Source organism: Cynocephalus volans, chromosome X, assembly GCF_027409185.1.
Source record: "Cynocephalus volans isolate mCynVol1 chromosome X, mCynVol1.pri, whole genome shotgun sequence".
In the NCBI taxonomy this organism is placed as follows: Eukaryota; Metazoa; Chordata; class Mammalia; order Dermoptera; family Cynocephalidae; genus Cynocephalus; species Cynocephalus volans.
This window is the reverse complement of record NC_084478.1, coordinates 49,750,347-49,770,452: the sequence shown is the minus strand read 5'-3', so window position 1 is coordinate 49,770,452 and position 20,106 is coordinate 49,750,347. Positions and strand designations below refer to the sequence as shown.

Below are 20,106 nucleotides of genomic sequence, written 5' to 3'. Positions count from 1 at the left end.
AAACTACTTGTTGCCTTATATAAAATATGTTTTTAATTTATTTTAAATTACCCAATTATGTAAATAAGCTACTGAATATATCCAGCTTACTTTCCAACCCTGGGAAGGCTATACCCATGTGGATATTAGAAATCTCAAGTCATTCTGAAGATCTAGAAAACTATTGGGGAGTATATGAGAAAGAAATAAAGTAGTTTAGAAAAAACAGGCCAACCTAGTCATATTCAGAATTCCACCACTTCCCCATGATCCCATTCAATATCTCCCTTTTCTTCTGATGTTAGGAGTAAAATAAATTCTGAAGAAGAGTGACCCCAGAAAGAGAAATATCACATGTTCTCACTTATTTGTGGGAGCTAAAAATAAATAAATAAATAAATACACAAATAAACTGGGCGGGAGGAGAAGACACAACAATTACAAATCCTTGAAGTTGATACAACAAGTGAACAGATAAGAGGTTGTTGGAAGGGAGGAGGGAGAGGGAAGAGGGAGGGAGGTTTCGGTAATGGGCCACAATAATCAACCAAATTGTATATTGACAAAATTAAATTAAATTAAAAAAGAAGAGTGACCTCATACTGTGATGACTACAAATTTTTCTTGTTTGCTGGAGATGCAGGGAGGGGAAAAGAGGACAAAAAATGCATGGCACACCATTTGGTTGTGGCTGCTCTGTCTCTTAAATATGTAAACATCAGTGTCCCTAGTAAAGGAGGAGAGAGAAGGGACTTAAAAAGGTTGTTTTAAGGAAAACATTTCACTTTATATGATATTTTTTTTAATTTTTATTTTGTTGATATACATTGTGGCTGATTATTGCTCCCCATCACCAAAACCTCCCTCCCTCCTCCCTCCCCCCCCTCCCCCCCAAAAATGTCTTTTCTGTTTGCTTGTCATATCAACCTCAGGTAATTGTGGTTGTTATATCTTCTTCTCCCCCCCGTTTTTTTTTTTTTTTTTTGTGTGTGTGTGTGTGTGTGTGTGTGAATTTATATATTAATTTTTAGCTCCCACCAACAAGTGAGAACATGTGGTATTTCTCTTTCTGTGCCTGACTTGTTTCACTTAATATAATTCTCTCAAGGTCCATCCATGTTGTTGCAAATGGCAGTATTTCATTCGTTTTTATAGCTGAGTAGTATTCCATTGTGTAGATGGACCACATTTTCCGTATCCATTCATCTGATGATGGACATTTGGGCTGGTTCCAACTCTTGGCTATTGTAAAGAGTGCTGCGATGAACATTGAGGAACAGGTATACCTTCGACTTGATGATTTCCATTCCTCTGGGTATATTCCCAGCAGTGGGATAGCTGGGTTGTATGGTAGATCTATCTGCAATTGTTTGAGGAACCTCCATACCATTTTCCATAGAGGCTGCGCCATTTTGCAGTCCCACCAACAATGTATGAGAGTTCCTTTTTCTCCGCAACCTCGCCAGCATTTATAGTTCAGGGTCTTTTGGATTTTAGCCATCCTAACTGGGGTTAGATGGTATCTCAATGTGGTTTTGATTTGCATTTCCCGGATGCTGAGTGATGTTGAGCATTTTTTCATATGTCTGTTGGCCATTTGTATATCTTCCTTAGAGAAATGCCTACTTAGCTCTTTTGCCCATTTTTTAATTGGGTTACTTGTTTTCTTCTTGTAAAGTTGTTTGAGTTCCTTATATATTCTGGATATTGATCCTTTGTCAGATGTATATTTTGCAAATATTTTCTCCCACTCTGTTGGTTGTCTTTTAACTCTGTTAATTGTTTCTTTTGCTGTGCAGAAGCTTTTTAGTTTGATATAATCCCATTTGTTTATTTTTCCTTTGGCTGCCTGTGCTTTTGGGGTTGTATTCATGAAGTCTGTGTCCAGTCCTATTTCCTGAAGTGTTTCTCCTATGTTTTCTTTAAGAAGTTTTATTGTTTCAGGCTGTATATTTAAATCCTTAATCCATTTTGAGTTGATTTTAGTATACGGTGAGAGGTATGGATCTAGTTTCATTCTCCTGCATATGGTTGTCCAGTTATCCCAGCACCATTTGCTGAAGAGGCAGTCCCTTCCCCAGTGAATAGGCTTGGTGCCTTTGTCAAAGATCAGATGGCAGTAAGTGTGTGGGTTGATTTCTGGATTCTCTATTCTATTCTATTGGTCCGTGTGTCTGTTTCTATGCAAGTACCATACTGTTTTGGTTATTATAGCTTTGTAGTATAGCTTAAAGTCAGGTAGTGTTATGCTTCCAGCTTTATTTTTTTTGCTCAGCATTGCTTTGGCTATGCGTGGTCTTTTATTGTTCCATATAAATGTCTGGATAGTTTTATCCACTTCTGAGAAAAATGTCTTTGGAATTTTGATGGGGATTGCATTGAATTTGTATACCACTTTGGGTAGTATGGACATTTTCACTATGTTGATTCTTCCAATCCAAGAGGATGGGATATCTTTCCATCCTCTCTAATTTCTCTCAGCAGTGGTTTGTAGTTCTCATTATAGAGATTTTTCACCTCCTTGGTTAACTCAATTCCTAAGTATTTTATTTTTTTGGTGGCTATTGTAAATGTGCAGGCTTTCTTGATTTCTCGTTCTGCATGTTCACTATTGGAGAAAAGAAATGCTACCGATTTTTGTGTGTTGATTTTGTATCCTACTATTGTGCTGAAGTCATTTATTAGTTCCAAGAGTTTTTTTGTAGAGGTTTTCGGCTGTTCGATATAGAGGATCATGTCATCTGCAAACAGGGACAGTTTGACTTCATCTTTTCCAATCTGGGTGCCCTTTATTTCCTTCTCTTCTCTGATTGCTCTGGCTAGTACTTCCAACACTATGTTGAATAGGAGTGGTGAGAGTGGGCATCCTTGTCTAGTTCCTATTCTTAAAGGAAAAACTTTCAGCTTTTCCCCATTCAGGATGATATTGGTAGTGGGTTTGTCATATATGGCTGTAATTATGTTGAGATACTTTCCCTCTATACCTAACTTATAGAGGGTCTTTGTCATGAATGAGTGCTGAACTTTATCACATGCATTTTCAGCATCTATAGAGATGATCATATGGTCCTTGTGTTTGAGTTTATTGATATGGTGTATCACATTTATTGATTTGTGTATGTTGAACCAACCTTGCATCCCTGGGATGAATCCCACTTGATCGTGGTGAATAATTTTGCATATGTGTTGCTGTATTCTGTTTGCTAGTATTTTAGTGAGGATTTTTGCATCTATATTCATCAAGGATATTGGCCTGTAGTTTTCTTTTTTGGTTATATCTTTACCTAGTTTTGGTATCAGGATGATGTTTGCTTCATAGAATGAGTTTGGGAGATTTGCGTCTGTTTCGATCTTTTGGAATAGTTTGTAAAGAATTGGTGTCAATTCTTGTTTGAATGTTTGGTAAAATTCTGCTGTGAATCCATGTGGTCCTGGGCTTTCCTTTGTTGGGAGCCTTCTGATCACAGCTTCAATCTCCTTTATTGTTATTGGTCTGTTCAAATTTTCTACGTCTTCATGGTTCAGTTTTGGGAGCTTGTGTGTGTCCAGAAATTTATCCATTTCCTCCAGATTTTCATATTTGTTGGCGTGTAGTTGTTTATAGTAGTCTCGAATGATTCCTTGTATTTCAGATGAATCAGTTGTAATATCGCCTTTTTCATTTTTAATTTTTGTTATTTGAGTCTTCTCTCTTCTTTTTTTTTGTTAGCCATGCTAATGGTTTGTCAATTTTATTTATCTTTTCAAAAAACCAACTTTTTGATTCATTGATCTTTTGAATCGTTTTTTGGTTTTCAATTTCATTCAGTTCTGCTCTGATCATAATGATTTCTTTCTGTCTGCTAACTTTAGGTTTGGATTGTTCTTGTTTTTCTAGTTCTTTAAGGGGAAGTGTTAGGTTGTTCACTTGCCATCTTTCCATTCTTCTGAAGTGAGCATTTAATGCAATAAATTTCCCCCTTAAAACTGCTTTTGCAGTATCCCACAGGTTTTGGTATGATGTATCATTGTTTTCATAAGTTTCAATAAATTTTTTGATTTCCTGCTTGATTTCTACTTGGACCCATATGTCATTAAGTAGAATGCTGTTTAATTTCCATGTGTTTGTATAGTTTCCAGAGTTTCATTTGTTATTAATTTCTAGTTTTAATCCATTGTGGTCTGAGAAGATACATGGGATAATTCCAATTTTTTTGAATTTATTGATACTTGATTTGTGACCTAATATGTGATCTATCCTGGAGAATGATCCATGTGCTGATGAGAAGAATGAATATTCTGAGGTTGTTGGGTGGAATGTTCTGTAGATATCTGCCAATTCCAATTGGTCTAAATCTTGTTTAGATCTTGTGCTTCTCTGCTGATTCTTTGCCTAGATGATCTGTCTAATATTGACAGTGGGGTGTTCATGTCCCCTGCTATTATGGTATTAGTGTCTATTTCCTTCTTTAGGGCAAATAGAATTTGTTTTATAAATCTGGCTGCTTCAACATTGGGTGCATACATATTTATGATTGTTGTGTCTTCTTGATGGATCAATCCTTTTATCATTAAGTAGTGTCCCTCATTGTCTCTTTTTATGGTTTTTAGTTTAAAGTCTATTTTGTCAGATATAAGAATAGCTACTCCAGCTCGTTTTTCTTTTCTGTTTGCATGGTAAATCTTTTTCCATCCTTTCACTCTTAGTCTATGTGAATCTTTATGGGTGAGGTGGGTCTCTTGTAGGCAGCATATAGTTGGGTCCTCCTTTTTGATCCAGTCAGCCAGTCTGTGTCTTTTGATTGGGGAATTTAAGCCTTTTACATTAAGAGTTGTTATTGAAAGGTGTTGATTTTTTCCTAGCATTTTATTGGTTGTTTGGTTGTCTTAGGTGTTTTTTGTTCCTTGCTTTCTCATTTACTGTTTGGTTTCTGTGTTTGTTGGTTCCTTAGGTTGTAGATAGCATTTTTGTTTGCTTGTTTTCTCTTCATGAATGCCATTTTTATTATACTAGTGGGTTTAGATTTTTCTTGGGTTTTTATGGCAGTGGTGGTTATTTTTCAGGAACCAAACCCAGTACTCCCTTGAGGATTTCTTGTAAGGGTGGTCATGTGGTAGTGAAGTCCAGCAGTTTTTGTTTGTCTGAGAAATATACTATTTGCCCTTCATTTCGGAAGGATAGCCTTGCAGGGTAGAGTATTCTTGGCTGGCAATCTTTGTCTTTTAGTATTTTGAAAATATCATCCCATTCCTTTCTAGCTTTTAGGGTTTGTGATGAAAAGTCTGATGTTAGCCTGATTGGGGCTCCCTTATAGGTGATTTGATGCTTCTCTCTTGCAGCTTTTAAGATTCTCTCTTTGTCTCTGAGTTTTGCCAATTTGACTATAACATGTCTTGGAGAAGGCCTTTTTGGGTTCAATACGTTTGGAGATCATTGAGCTTCCTGAATCTGAAGATCTGTGATTTTTCCTATACCTGGGAAGTTTTCTGCCACTATTTTGTTGAATATGTTTTCAATGGAATCTCCATTTTCCTCCCCTTCTGGAATACCCATGACTCGGATATTTGAGCGTTTAAGGATGTCTGATATCTCTCTCAGATTTTCTTCAATGTCTTTGATTCTTTTTTCTTTCTTTTTGTCTGCTTGTGTTATTTCAAACAGCCCATCTTCAAGTTCAGAGGTTCTCTCTTCAACTTCGACAAGCCTGCTGGTTAAACTCTCCATTGTGTTTTTTATTTCACTGAATAACTTCTTCAGTTCAGCAAGTTCTGCTACATTTTTTTCAGGACATTGATTTCCTTGTACATTTCCTTTTTCAGATCCTGTATACTTTTCCTCATTTCATCATGATGTCTAGCTGAGTTTTCTTGTATCTCATTCAGTTTCCTTAGAATTATCACTCGAAATTCCTTTTCAGTCATTTCAAGGGCTTCTTGTTCTATAGCAACTAGAGTTTGAGATTTATTAACTTTTGGTGGTGTACTTTCTTGACTTTTTTGTATTTCTGGTATCTTTTTTTTGATGTTTCTTCATTGTGGCAGGGGGTTTCACAGTCCACCTGTTTGAGACTATTGACTAACTAAGATGTTGCTGTGGTTGCCAATTTGGTATGGCTACCTCCGTGACTGCTCAGTTGGCCTCTAGTGCCTTGTGTGTATGGTTGCCTCATGTCTTGGGCCTCTCCAGGGAGCCACCTTTCTGGTCAGCTTGGACTCTGTTGGGCTGCTGGATCATGTACCACCAGGTGTGTTATCTCTGTTGAGCTTTCACTTCCCATGCAGGACTTCTCCCTGTTCCGTGTGCTCTGGCCCAGGCTGTTGGATCGTGCAGTGGCGACCCCACAGGGTTTGTGGTTTCTGTCGAGTCTCCACTTCCCTGGCCGCACGTCTCCCCACTCTGTGCGCACTGGGCTGGGCTGGGACATGTCTTCTGCAACCCTCGTCTATCAGCTGGGCCTTCAAGACCCTGCTCGGCTCCGCCTTGCCCAGGAAGTCTACCAGGTTTCTGGTAGGCACAGACGACCGGTCGCTCTGGGTGCCTTTGTAGCACTGTGTAGATCTTTCTTGGGTCTTGTTCACCTTTGTATCCCCCCAGTATAAACCGAGTCTAGCTCCCGCCTGCAGCCAGCTCTCCGGCTGATTCTAGCAGACTTGGGAACTCTCCTACCACACTGTTCCTAACCAGAAATTGGTTAGGCATTTTTCCGAACAGGTGGCCACAGAGATGGTAACTGCCTCCCAGTAACAGGAAGTTTACCAGGCCCGGAGTCCAGGGTGTGGTGGAGTGACAGTCGGCCCTGCCTGTACTTCCTTGCCCTCCCAACACTGGCCGGGGACACCCCATGCCACCAGCCCCACCAGAGAACCACAAAGGGAGTGGGAGAGGGGGCCGGCTCGCAGGCCCCAGGAAGCCCCGCGCCGGGCCAAGCAAGTGGGAAGGCTCAGTGAGGAACCAAGTCGAGCAGGGCTGGAGCTACCAGCACCTGGCAAAAGGAGGCAGCCCTGGGGCGGTGAGTGAACCAGTGATGTAGGCAGAAGCCGGGTGGGCGTCAGCCCCCTGAGCAGGGCTGGGCCAGGGGTCACTCACAGGGCTGTGCCAAGTCGGGTGCTCACTCTCTGCCTCTGGTTTGTCGCCTTCCCCGTTCTCAGCCGCTGCCGCCTTGGGCTGTTCACTCGGTCCCGCGGCACGGCTCGGGCACTCCCAGGAATCTTCTTTTATGCCGGCCTGAAACCTCGAATCCTGAGTAGGGCAGCTGGCCGCCTTCAGCGCGGCCCCGGCCTCTGGGATCCTGTCTGCATCCACAGCAGCCCTGGCGCCGTGTTCCCTGTTTAGAGACTCGCTTTTGCAGCTAAGAAACAGTTCTTTTCCTGCTCCACACTTCAAAGCTGTTGCCTGTAAATGAGGCAGCCTCTCCTGCCTGGGGCAATGTGGTGGTCAGCCCCCACGCCCGGCCAGCAGCAGCAGTCCTCCCTTAAGAGATGGCGAGAGGAAGGTCAACAAGTTTCCCGGCTGCCTGAGGCCCAGTGGTCACCTTTTCCACCTCAGCTACTCTGCGCCAACCGCCGCAGCCACCGCCATCTTGAAAATCCCCACTTTATATGATTTTAATATTTAAGAGGACCAAAGTGTGTCAAGGGATCATTTTAAGCATAATGATGCAAGGCTGAAAAGTGTACTGAAGAAGTAGAATGAAAACATGACAAAGCTCAAAGTATCAAAGAAACTTGCCTATTTTTTTTATTTTAAAACATATTTTATTTGCATATAAGCAATTAGCAATAAGTAAAACTTTTGGAAATTTGATTTCCTTATTTTTTTCTGAAAGTCCTATTTTTTACTTATGTCTGCTATTTCTGGTAACATTAAAAAAATGCCTATGATGTAAATTTTAGGAAATGAGAGTGCATCAACTCCTGGCCACTATCACTAATTGCATCTCAGTTCTGGTAGAGTATAGTAATTAGAAACAAGCTAACCTTATTTTGAGATAGTCAATTTGGGTCATGCTGCATAGAAATTTTTATGATACAAAGTGAACATCTACTGTGGATGAGGATTTTGATTAAACAAAGTGATAGGGCTTGTGTAGGTGTGTGTATAGCCACATACATAGATATATATATAAATATATTTTTAAATACACACATACTAGGTAATCTTTAGTGAATCATGATGCTCATATTGTTTAAGCCATCTCTAATTTATCAGCCATCTTATACCACAGTTGGTTCTTCTTAACAATAACAATAAATCTACTGCCCTTTAAAAAATGATGACATATAAAGAAAACGTGAAGAAATTGTAAGCGGTTTTCTCTAGGACTTTTCACTGACTGAAATAAATAGCTTTTAAATGCTCCAGATGGAGAATAAAAAGTATTATTAAAATCTCTAGAAAACCTCTAAAATGTAATGGCAATTCCTCCCCTTCAAAGATCTTATATCTCTCCTCTATGCATTAGTATAATTTCTCTAGGGCTAATCCGTTTTTATCTGAGCAACTATTTTAATTTTCAGAATACCTTAGAGAACGGCTGCCAAATTCTTGTCACAAACATATGGAAAGGGATATTTCCCCAGATACAGTTATCTATTATGTTTAGTGATGTTGTTTTCAAGAAAAAGGACTGAAAATATTTTTTTTCAGTAAGGATCAGAGCTCTGTCAATTGTGGGACAATATGAGCCCACTTATGTAATTATTCATGATCACCACAGTTCCTTGTTCCTTTGTCTGCCGTACCTAAAAACAACATAATAATAACAATAGTAAACGTTTTTGCAAGCCTATTAAGCATTTAACATATATAGAATTATTAATTTTTATTATACTACAAAGTAGATATCAGTGTCTTCAATTTATGTAAACACACACTCACACACACACACACACACACACACACACACACACACACACACACACACACATGCGAATGTGTTTATGCAATCACGGGGAAGCATGAAGTGAGTTATGAAACTTGGCAGGGATTAGTGGACATGGTGTCTATTTAGGTAAGATGCCTCAGCTTCTGTCTCCCCTCCTTCAGATCTTATCCCAACAGAGAAACTCCCATTCACATCCATATGAACCTCAGATTTAGGCCATTCTGAACTGTGGTATGCTAACAAACATGGCAGACTTGCACAGATACATTTTGAATAGCAATAGCCCTGAAAAATCTACTAAATATTCCTGTACCTTGATTGATTGATTGATTGATTGATTGATTAGTGGCTGGCCAGTACATGGATTGATCCCCGGACCTTGGTGTTATCAGCACCACACTCTAACCAACTAAGCTAACCAGCTAGCCCTCCCGTATCTTTAGAGTTATATCAGCATTAGCTTTGGCAGCTGTAGGCAGAATAAGTATCTTCCTGTATAATTTAAGGAATGTCAAATACAGGAAGAAATCATTTCTGTAAATATCTGTCATCATTGGGGTGTAGAAGTCTCTTATCAGAGCTCTATCCTTTTGTATTGAGGTTGTCATCTGTACAGTGTACTTCACTATACCCACCTCCAAGTCCCTCCCCAGCAGCACACACATACATCCTTAGCATTGAAACAGAGAGGCTCTGCTTTCATCTAGTTTCTTTGTTTACACTTCTAAGTAACTTGCTTGAACAAAGGAATCCATGGATAAAAATATAAATCAATAAAACATAACTCTTGCAAACAACTGGATGAAAAAACGAGAACCTTCTGAAGGCCGCGTCAACCTCCATTAAAAAGAGAGTGACTTGGGAATATGTAACATAATCTTGGTGTAGATGTGTATAGAGTTTTACGAGTTCAAATAGGTCACACAGTTGAGTCTGTGCCAACAAAGAGTGGAAAAATGAGCTTTAAAACTAGATCCAGTGGTTCTCAACCAGGGGCAATAACACCCCCTTGGGGTATTTGAAAATGCATGGGGGAGTGTGAATTGGGTGCTACTGACATTTAAAGCTTCAGGGAAGTGATACCAAACCTCCTGCCATCCTCAGGAATCCACAGACCACCATTCCTGGTATTTGAGAAGGTTTTGCCTCACTAAAGCCAGTCCACATCATTCATTGTCCAACTCTCCCACATGCCAGCATTGAAAGTCATGCCATCAGAGTGTCTCTCCCTTACTTTTTCTTGACACACCAGGAAAGCTGTAGATGAAGGTGTCCCTCTTGGCACTGAGTCTGGCTCATGGGTGAACTTGCAGTGGTGGTGGTACCACTCTCTGATGCATAGTGCCTGTGGAGTGTCTTAAGAGAGAGGTCTCAGGCATGGTAATACATGGAAGGACCATGGCTCAAAGTCTGGAGCAGCAGTGTCAACAGGTCTGGGGCACAGGTGCCCCTGTGCTAGCATTGGTAAAAGTATGCAAGGCACAGCTGCTTGTAGAGCAGTTGCAGGGAGCTACAGTGCCGCTGGGGTCTGGAGCATGGGTGTTCACATTGCAGCAGTGGCTCTGCTATCCTAAGTGCAGGTGTTCATGAAGGTGCCATAGACCCAGGATCTGGGTCACAGTCACACACAGAGTGTCTGCTGCTCCAGGGTCTGGAGTTCAGACATACATTGCTTCAGCAATGGCTTCAGTGTCAGAGATACAAGTACTTCCAGACTGGCAGCAGAGGTGGAGTCTGCAGCATGGGCATGCATAGAGCAACAGCAGCTCTGGGGTAGAGGTTGAACACAGGGTTGGCATGGAGGTGGCCCCTGTCCCAGAGCTTTACTAAAGTGGTTCCTTCTTGGGAAGTTGAGTGCAGCAGCATCTCCCTCTCCAGGGGATCTTTCATGGCAATGGATGCTAGTTAACACAGTGGCAAAACTGCCGGTGTCCTCTGCAAAGCAGGTCACTGGAGTTGGCACTGACAAATGCTAAGGGGACCTTCACTGTGAAAGCCCTGGAGGGTTACAGCTGCCACAGGGGCTGTAGAGATTCTCAGCAGCAAATGCCTCTGGGGAGGGCAGTAGTACCCAATGCATGTGTAATATAATCCCTTACCCTTCTTCTTTGTCCCTAGCCATCGTTAGACCTCTCATGTATGTCAATCTTCCTCCCCAGAAATCCTTTCTGTGAAGTTATTCTCCATTTTTGCTCCATTATGTTGCTGTGTGTTCTTAGCTTGATACTGTCACATGGATCCTGTAGACTTTCTTCACTCTTTTTTATTCATTTTTTAAAAAATATTTGTTTGTTTGTTTGTTTGTTTACTTTGCTCCTGTTTAAACACATCTGCTGTTCAATCCTTCCAGTAAAATTTTCAATTCAGTTATTGAATTGTCCATCTCCAAAATTTCTGTCTGGTTATTTTTATATTTTCTGTTTTTTTATTGAGATTCTAATTTTGTTTATACATCATTTTCTTGAGCTCATTGAATATCTTTACCTTAATTATTTTGAATTACTTGTTGAGTAGTTCATATACTTCCATTTCTTTAGCATCAGATGCTGGAAATTCATTTCGTTTCTCTGATTGGGTGATTTTTTTCCTGCTCGTTTATGTTCCTTGTAACTGTGTTGGTATTAGCACATTAACTAAAAAAGAAAAAGAAAAAAGCTGCTTCTCTGTTTTTACAGATAGGCTTTGCTCAGACAGAGAAAGATCTTCATTAATCAGCCTGGCTGGAGGTTCTGGAGGCCTCTCAAACCTTTTCTGTGGGTGTGTCTTTTCTGGATTTGTTTATGCGGATTCCTATTTAGAGGGATTTGTCAGTTTCTTTTTTTTTATGATGTTGTAATCTTTGGTCTTTCTGGTGTCTGTCTGCTATACCATGAGTCCTCTGAAGCAACAACACACCACTCAGCCTTTGTTTTTTTTATTATTCTCAGTGCCCTCTAGGAATCTAGAGCATGCCAAGTCCCATCAGCTCTCTGAGGCAGACAAGTCAGAAGCCGGTTCTTTGGGCAGCCCCAATCCTTGTAAAGTTAGAATTGGATGTCTGGTCAATTTTTCTCTTTCCCTATTCAAGGAGAAATCAGACTGGGAATTTTGTTCCAGTCATGTGGCACCATGGATGGGGGAGGAACTATGGCAAGAGAGTGCCAAGAATTTTTCTCCTGACTTCAGTGTGGCTTGTCTTGTGCTCAGCTGTGGTATAGAAGCCTTTTAATTGGTTTCTGTACATATCACAAAAGGAGTTATTCTGCATATTTTGTTGAATCAATGTCTTCATAGGGGGAAGAAGGATCTGGGAGTTCCTATTCTGCCATCTTGCTGACATAATTCCCACAGGCACTCTGTCTTATTCATCTATCTTTTCTTGGATCAATTTTCATTGCCTGGGTCTAATAAAGAATTTTCAAGTAACAACAATGATAATGATTACTAAAGTAATATTGACTAATTATTATGGAGAACTTTCCATGTGTCAGGCACTTATTTACTAGCTTTACAGGGGTTATCAAGCTAATTTAACAGATGACAAAACTGAGGTACAGAAAGGTTGAGTAAATTGCTTGAAGTCATGCACCTGGATGGAGCTGTGATTCCAGTCTAGGCCATCCTTATCTACACTCCATGTTCTCAAACCTTCTGTCATAATGTTCAGCACATATTTGCTGAATAGATCAATGAGTTACAACCTGAATCTTTTCTGTGTCCTCTTGTATGTTTCACTGTTTAATTTGGTTTTGGAGGCACTTGACCTTTCACTTGCATCTTCCCTGTCAAATTGGATTTTAAATTTCTCAGTTACGACCTTCCATGCAGTGTGCCCCTCCTCTGCTTTGTTCTCCCAAGAGATTCCTCAACTTCTTTTATGGACTTCATCTCAAGTGTAGTCAATCTTGACATGGAGATAATCATTTAAATCTTAAGTGTCACTCAACTCACTTCAGATCATAGCAACTCATCTTCAGGAACATTAATCTTCAATGAGACTGTGAAGTGCTTTCATCTCACTTAACAAGAAGAAAGCTAAAGAAATGTAAGAAAATATAGTGGAATAGTAGTAGAAACAAAAAACTTTATGATAGCTTTAGTTGTCAGTCGTTTCACATATGAATTTATTTACAAACGGAAGAATTTCCCTTTGGGATATAGAATTATTCTATTTTTTATAGGAAGAACATTTGTTGTCTTTGTACTATAAATATAAGATGTGATTGAAAAAAATATTTAGGATTCCATTTTGTCACTCTGACAAGAGTCACACTTTTTACAAATTTTTAAAATACCTCCTTACTATTATTCTGCAAGCATTCAGAATTAATGATTAAGTATAGGCTTATTGCAACAGAATTCAAACTATATTCATCATGTTCTCACAGGAAATAAGATAATGATCAAATTCAATAGATTGATATTTACATTTTTGTTCCAGAGATTCTGAGCCATTCACCGCATACTTCCTACCTGGCAGTGATCCAGAGTTTTTTGTAAAACCTCAGGTTGGAGAACTTCTTCCTTTTGACACTGAAGGAACTCTCATCATTGTAGGATTCAAACCCCAAATGTACAGTAGAAAATACAAAGGAACATTAGTAATAGAGGTGAGTTCTATAAAGGCAATGTTCAAAGATGTTTGCTGTCACTAAAAACATTAAATGAACTAGGGAGAATAGGTTTCACCCAGTGGTCACAGATAAACCATAACAATATTGCTTTGGAAAAGTCAACTTCACTGTCTTGTTTTACTGTTCATTTGTCCAATAACAGAATTTTAAGTACAGGATGTAATAAAAGCGTTGTCATCACCAGAAGAAAGTAAGGAATTACTTCCCTTCCACATTAAGGAAATGTAGAAGAGATAAATAATGAGTGTAACGTAATTTGTATAGTTGTATATTATTTTCTGTAATGTACCTACTTATTTAAGGACTTTGCTAACTTTAGGTTGAGATAGAGATTTTGAAACTTTATATTAAGGAATACAATATTGCCAAAATATTGAAGTTTAAAATAAGGAAAATGAGATGAAAGATAAAATTTATTTTTAATTGAAAAAACGTGGTGTAAATTGGGCCATTAAAAGAAGTATGTTAAAGTGATCATTTTATTAGCAGTTAAGGTAAATACAATTTTAAAAATTTATCCAGGAAGCAAAATTTTTCTATGAAATTTCACACATATTTTATAGTAAAAACTTTTAGGCTAAAGACAACTTTCAAATTATTTCTAAAGATACCTTTTACCACAGTCTACTTTCAGTAGCACAAGCACAAAGAACATGTTGTCTTACTATCACAAACAACTCCTGATGCCAAAGTGATTGCTAGACTTCTAAATCAAACAATAATTAGGTAGTGCTATAAGCAGAAAAATTTGTTGTTATTGTTTTAATGAATAGAGAATATAAAATGTTGAATATTGTTTGAGAAAGTTATTTCTATTTTTTCATCTTTCTAAGAGTCCTTACAACCTAGGTAATAAGAAGATAAAGCTTCTGTCACCTCACTTCACATACCCCATAGCCTGCAGGGATATCTGATTTAAAGTGATCTTGTTGTTGTACTTCCTTGTTTACTCTAACGGGATTAAATGGCATCTTTAAAACAATTTATAATTTAAAATGATGTTTATTTTACCTAGTGTACAGTGGAATTTTCTGAAATTAACTATTTAGAAGGCTTTACCAACAAAATCTGTACTTGGATTCCCTGTGTTGATTTAACAATTAAATTACTGGCAGAATAACTGAAAGTTTTGTGAGAGAATAAGTTGGTACATGGGATCAACTGAGAATATGCCATTTCTGTTAGTCTGAAGTGATTCAATTTGATATAGCTTATGTGGGGAAAATTGAATTGAACTGTGTTAAATAAATCACTATTTTGTTGACTCCACTTTTCTTATGGAAATTTTAAATATGTGCATAAATAGAAAGAAATTAATCTCAATGTACTTATCATTCAGTATGAACACTTATCAACTCATGGCCAATCTTGCTTCACCTATGTGACTACCCCTTTCCCACCTTCCATATTGTTTTGAAGAAAATCCCAGACATTGTATTATTTGCAAATGTTCCCTACTGGTTTCTAAAAGATAAAAATCATAACCATGGTACTATTATCATATCTAAATATTAACAATAATTTTATAATATTAACACATCAAATATCTGTTTAGTGTTCAAATTTCCAGTTGACTTATAAATGTCATATGTTTTAACTTCTTAAAAATGTACAGAGATTTGTAGAAAGTTGCAAACATAATACATAGAGTCCTATGAAGCCTTTCCCCAATTTATCTGATATAGTAAAATATCAAAACAGGGAAATTGACATTGGTAAAATACTGTTGCTAGACTAGTAACTTTATTCCATTTCCAGCATTTTTCATATTTGTGTGTTTGTGTGTGCTTCCAGGCAATTTGCACCCATGTGTAGATGTACGTAACTACAGTCGCAACAGAGATACAGAACTGCTTCAGTCACCACAGAGGAGCGATCTCGTGCTAACCCTTTATAGACATGTCCAGCACTGTAATTCCCGCCCTACCCCGACAACTACTAACCTTGTCATTTCTATAATATTACATAAATGGAACCGTACACTGTGTAATCTTTTGAAATTGGCTTTTTATGCTAAATATAATGCTCTTGAGATTCACAAGAGTTATTGCATGTATCAAACCAATGACTTTAAAATCATGGCTCAAACACTGTCTGTTTGACTCCCAAAACTATCTCTTAATGACAATACCATGCTGATTCACAGAATCGATGCGAAGATAACTTAAAAAGTTAAATCATTGTCTAAATAAAAATTATTATTTACATTATCATAATCTTTTTAAAATTGTTGAGTTTTGGCATTAAGTTAAAATTTACAACTATACGATTTTCACTGTGCTTCATTAGGAAATAAAAATGATGATTTTTAAGAATAACTTAATTAAATATTAATCTAAACAAATTTCAACAGCCATGTTAGCAAGCATCATAATTTCCCATTCAATTAAACCACATTTAGAGCAATAATAATTTCCCCAATCATAAACAATGCAAACAGCAGTAGCTTTGAAGGACTAAACTGTTTTACAAAAAGTGGTGCTACTCAAAAGGAGTAATAAATCTGCTCCACATTCCATGGTGGGCATGATAAATCTTAAATAGTTTATTAAAATGTGACAACTCTCAGAATTATCCAAGATAAAACATAAGATTCTTTATCTTATATATAAATTATTTACATATTTGCATAAGTATAGTAGTATATAAGTAATATATGAGCCCCTGTTATAACTAGAGAAATAACCAGACATATGTAATACATGTTTGAAAAGCATTGCTTTTAAAGGAATAGGTCATTAGCCTGAACCTGTGTGAAACTGCACTGTAAACATATACTGTGGTTTGTATTTCCTCAGAAGCAGATCCTGAAATAAGGATTCAAATCCAAGTAGCATATAAGCTATGTGACCTCAAGAAACACATGTAGGGAAGCCAATATTTGAGACAGAGGAGAGGAAATCAATAATGGGTGCTTTATCAAGGTATCTGGTATAGAAAGCAACTGGAAATTAATCCTATGGAAAAATCTCTGGGAAATGGCATTGAACACACACCTCAGATTTTCACAACCTAGGAGGCCAGGACACTGGGGCATTGCTACCATTTTAATCATTGATTGAAAAATGCTCCCAGGACTTGTTAAAACTCTGGCATCAGCAGAAAAGCTTTGTCAGGTTTCTGAAAAATTTTCAGACAAAGAGGTGCAGATACTACTGGCAGTTGAAAGTTGGGGCAAGCAGTGAAATGGAAATACTTGAGGGATTTGGATGGACACAGATGACATCCACTAATAGATAATTGTTAATGATTTACATTGATAGAAATATGCCCTTAAAATATAGCTTTGGTCATTCATTCTATTAGGTTATTGGCTTTGGCTGATCTCTTTTCAGAACACAGAGACACTACCTAAATATGGAAACTTCAGCTGCTTAAAAAAATCTTGTGGTTGTTTTTATTTTCTTTAAATAAATAAGTTGAGGAGTATAATTTTCAATTTGGCATTCTTTTGTAAAAATCAATACAGTGATTCTATGAGACATTAGTGATATGGAAGTATTAGTTTATTTTCATATCCTGCTTTTTATCTATTTTTTCAAAGGGAAATTGGGGGTAGAAGATACACAGCTATATCTATAAAATGTGTTTAAAAACATAAATGGGTAATTGTTTTTATTCCAGTTGAATTGAAGAAATTTAACTATAGGTAAAAGAACTAATGTTTTATCTTTATTTTATAAAATGTGCCTATTATTCTTGTTAGTATACAACATGTTGGAAATAAGGGCATGAACAGCTTTCAATATACATAGCATCACTTATTGATGGTAACATTATTTGAATCTTTATTGAAATGCATGCAATACAATAGGAAATTTGAAAATAGTGTCTTTTAAGTGTAATTTTTTTAAAAAAGGTCTTGTATACAAGTGCAAGGTGAAGGTATATGTCCCCACTTACAGCTCTCATTTGTATCCAATAGATGCTGGGTGGGGAGCTTTCATGTAGCTGATTCATGTGTGCACACTAAGTGCTGGGCATGGGTGCAGGTCTCTTCATGTACCTCACATATTAGTACCAAGTGCCAGGCATGGTGCAGCTCTCTTCATTTAGCTCACTCACTGGTACCCATGATGTGGCTCACTTGTACTGGGAAAAGTTACAGTGACACATGCACAATCACCAAAATGTAGCTTTGTCTTTCAAATCAAACATCCTTATGTGAAGTAAAACTTTATTTAACCCAGTTGTATTACGCTTCTTGGTTTGGTCTGCTTTTGACTCATTGATTCTGAATACATAATTGCTATAGAACTAGAATAAAGGCCAGATATGGTTAAAATAAATCCATGCCAGATGTGCAAAAATTCATGCACTTAATATTCTTTGATAGGTATCACACTACATATCAAGCCTGGTGTACTACAATATTCTTGGACTTATTCTGAATGAGGGTTTTGAGCATACGTGACACACATTTTAGTGTGAGGAAGAAGGCCTATTAACACAGGTGGCTTCAGGAAATGCTGCAGGAGCAGTGGGACTTAGTATGAACATAAACAGGAATAAAATGCTAGACTGACTAATTAGATATGGCCTTCCTGTACATATATGCAGAAGAAATGAAGAGGTTTTTAATAAATCTCTATATAAATTGTATTCACTTGGATTTAGAATATGATTGAGATTAGTGATCTTATACCACTCTTGGTATATTCAATGGTTATATTATATACTTTCATAATCTAAAAAGTAGCTCAACATATTTTACCAGTCATTTCTGTGGCTAGACAAATTCTCATGCATAGGAAAGGTATTGTCATGCATCTCGAAAGGTATTGTTTCTGCTAGTTATAATTCATGGTGAACAACAGTCTCAAGCAAACCAAAAAGATTGCTTTTCTCTATATTAGACAGATGCTTAGTTCACCTACAGGGAAGACATCTAATGAGAGATTTCTTAGTGAATGGTTCTTAATTCATAAAGCCAAATGTTTTCCTTATGTTCCATATTAATTGTTTGTCATTATAGGTGGTTTCAGTTTTGTACCTTTCCCATACCCTACATGGAGAAGACAAGGTGTTATCGTAAACTTTGCCTATATTTTTAAACTTCTATGGATATTTCATATAATATCTCTCCCTCTCTTTGTTTCCAGACGGAGCATATGTACTGGTCGTATGATGTCAATGGATTACCTCTAGCAACCATGCCATTGAAGGCTGTAAAAGCAAAAATTGATGCTAGTAACAAGAAATATGACCGCATGCCAATTCGTCGGCGCAATTTTATGTGTGAAAATGCAAAACTCTTAAGAACAGGGGTGTCTTCTACAATTAAGGGTGCTCCTTTGATGATAAAGAAAAAATAAAAAAACATTTTTGTTTCAAGTAAACTAAATATTTTCTGGATTATTTCGTCTCTTGGAATATTTCTGAGGAATAATGATTTAATTATAATAGGCCTATATTTTCTTGTCTTTTAAAATGCTGACAGTCTATTCTTTGAATGTGTCATACGTCATTTCTGAGTTATATGTGTTTTTTACAATAGACTTTAGTTGCAAATATTGGGATTGGTTCACTTTCAAAGTGCAGGAGTACATTTGCAGGAAAACTAAAACATTATTTCAATGATAATATTTCAAATACCAGTGTTGCTATTAAAACTCAATTTCTCGTGTAGATGTTGCTTATGAGTCCTTTATTATTTTAATTATCAACTAAAAATTGTAGATATTTATGTTATACAACATGGTGCTTTGAAATATGTATACATTGTAGAATGTCTAACTTGAACCAGTTAATATACGCATTACCTCACATAATTATCATTTTTTTTGTTTGGAATGCTCAGAATATGCCTTCTTAGATTGTTATTAACTATAGTCACCATGTTAAACAATAGAACTCTTGAATATATTCTTCCCATCTAAATGAAATTTAGTACTCTTTGACCAACATCCCCCAATCCTCTTTGCCCCCTTAGACTTTTGTAATCAGTATGCTAATCTCTGCTTTTATGAGTTTGCCTTTTTTGAATTTGACATTTAAATGAGATCATAGGGTATTTGTCTTTCTGTGCCTGGCTTATTTCACTTAACATAGTATTCTCCAGGTTCATCCATGCTATCACAAATGACAGAATTTTCTTCTTTATTAAGGCTGAATAATATTCTATTGTGTATGCATTTCAAATACCAATGTTGCTATTAAAGCTCAATTTTTCGTGTAGAGGTTGATTTGAAACATTAGTGAGAAAATTAGCAAATAAGACAGAAGGATTCACCCTTTCTCATATCTGTTGTTTTGAATATTATGTGCTATTTCATAAGTAATTAATTTTTAAAATGCCAGCATATATGTGTAGGTAGTTCAAATGCTCATATATTTCGGGCTTCAAACAATACAGGTATATCTTGCAATTATCTAGGTAAAGGTCATTTTGATATGCATTGGACCATTGAGAATGAGTTATTAATCAAAATAAAGGCGACTGTGTTGCTTGGGGCCTATCAATGAGGTAAAACATAATAATAAACAGCCAACACAGATCAACTTTAAGACATGTTTATAGCCATGAAGCAGCAGCGCAAACCTGGCACCCTCCATGGGATCCAGGCCGGGTGAGATCCCACTAAACCTCAGGCTCCAAGGCAGCAACAGGCAGGCAAGTGTCAGCAACACTCCCTGCCACTGCTGCAGAC

At 37.5% G+C, this 20,106-nt stretch overlaps 1 protein-coding gene across 1 annotated transcript in view; it reads left to right on the top strand.

Moving 5' to 3' along the window:
- The window catches only part of CFAP47 (cilia and flagella associated protein 47), a 578,552-nt gene extending 559,781 nt beyond the window's left edge, over nucleotides 1-18,771 (top strand). Inside the window, 2 exon segments of the mRNA XM_063084619.1 lie at nucleotides 13,264-13,432; nucleotides 18,559-18,771. Coding sequence (XP_062940689.1) covers nucleotides 13,264-13,432; nucleotides 18,559-18,771 — 382 coding nt within the window.
- Nucleotides 18,772-20,106: the final 1,335 nt, after the last annotated feature.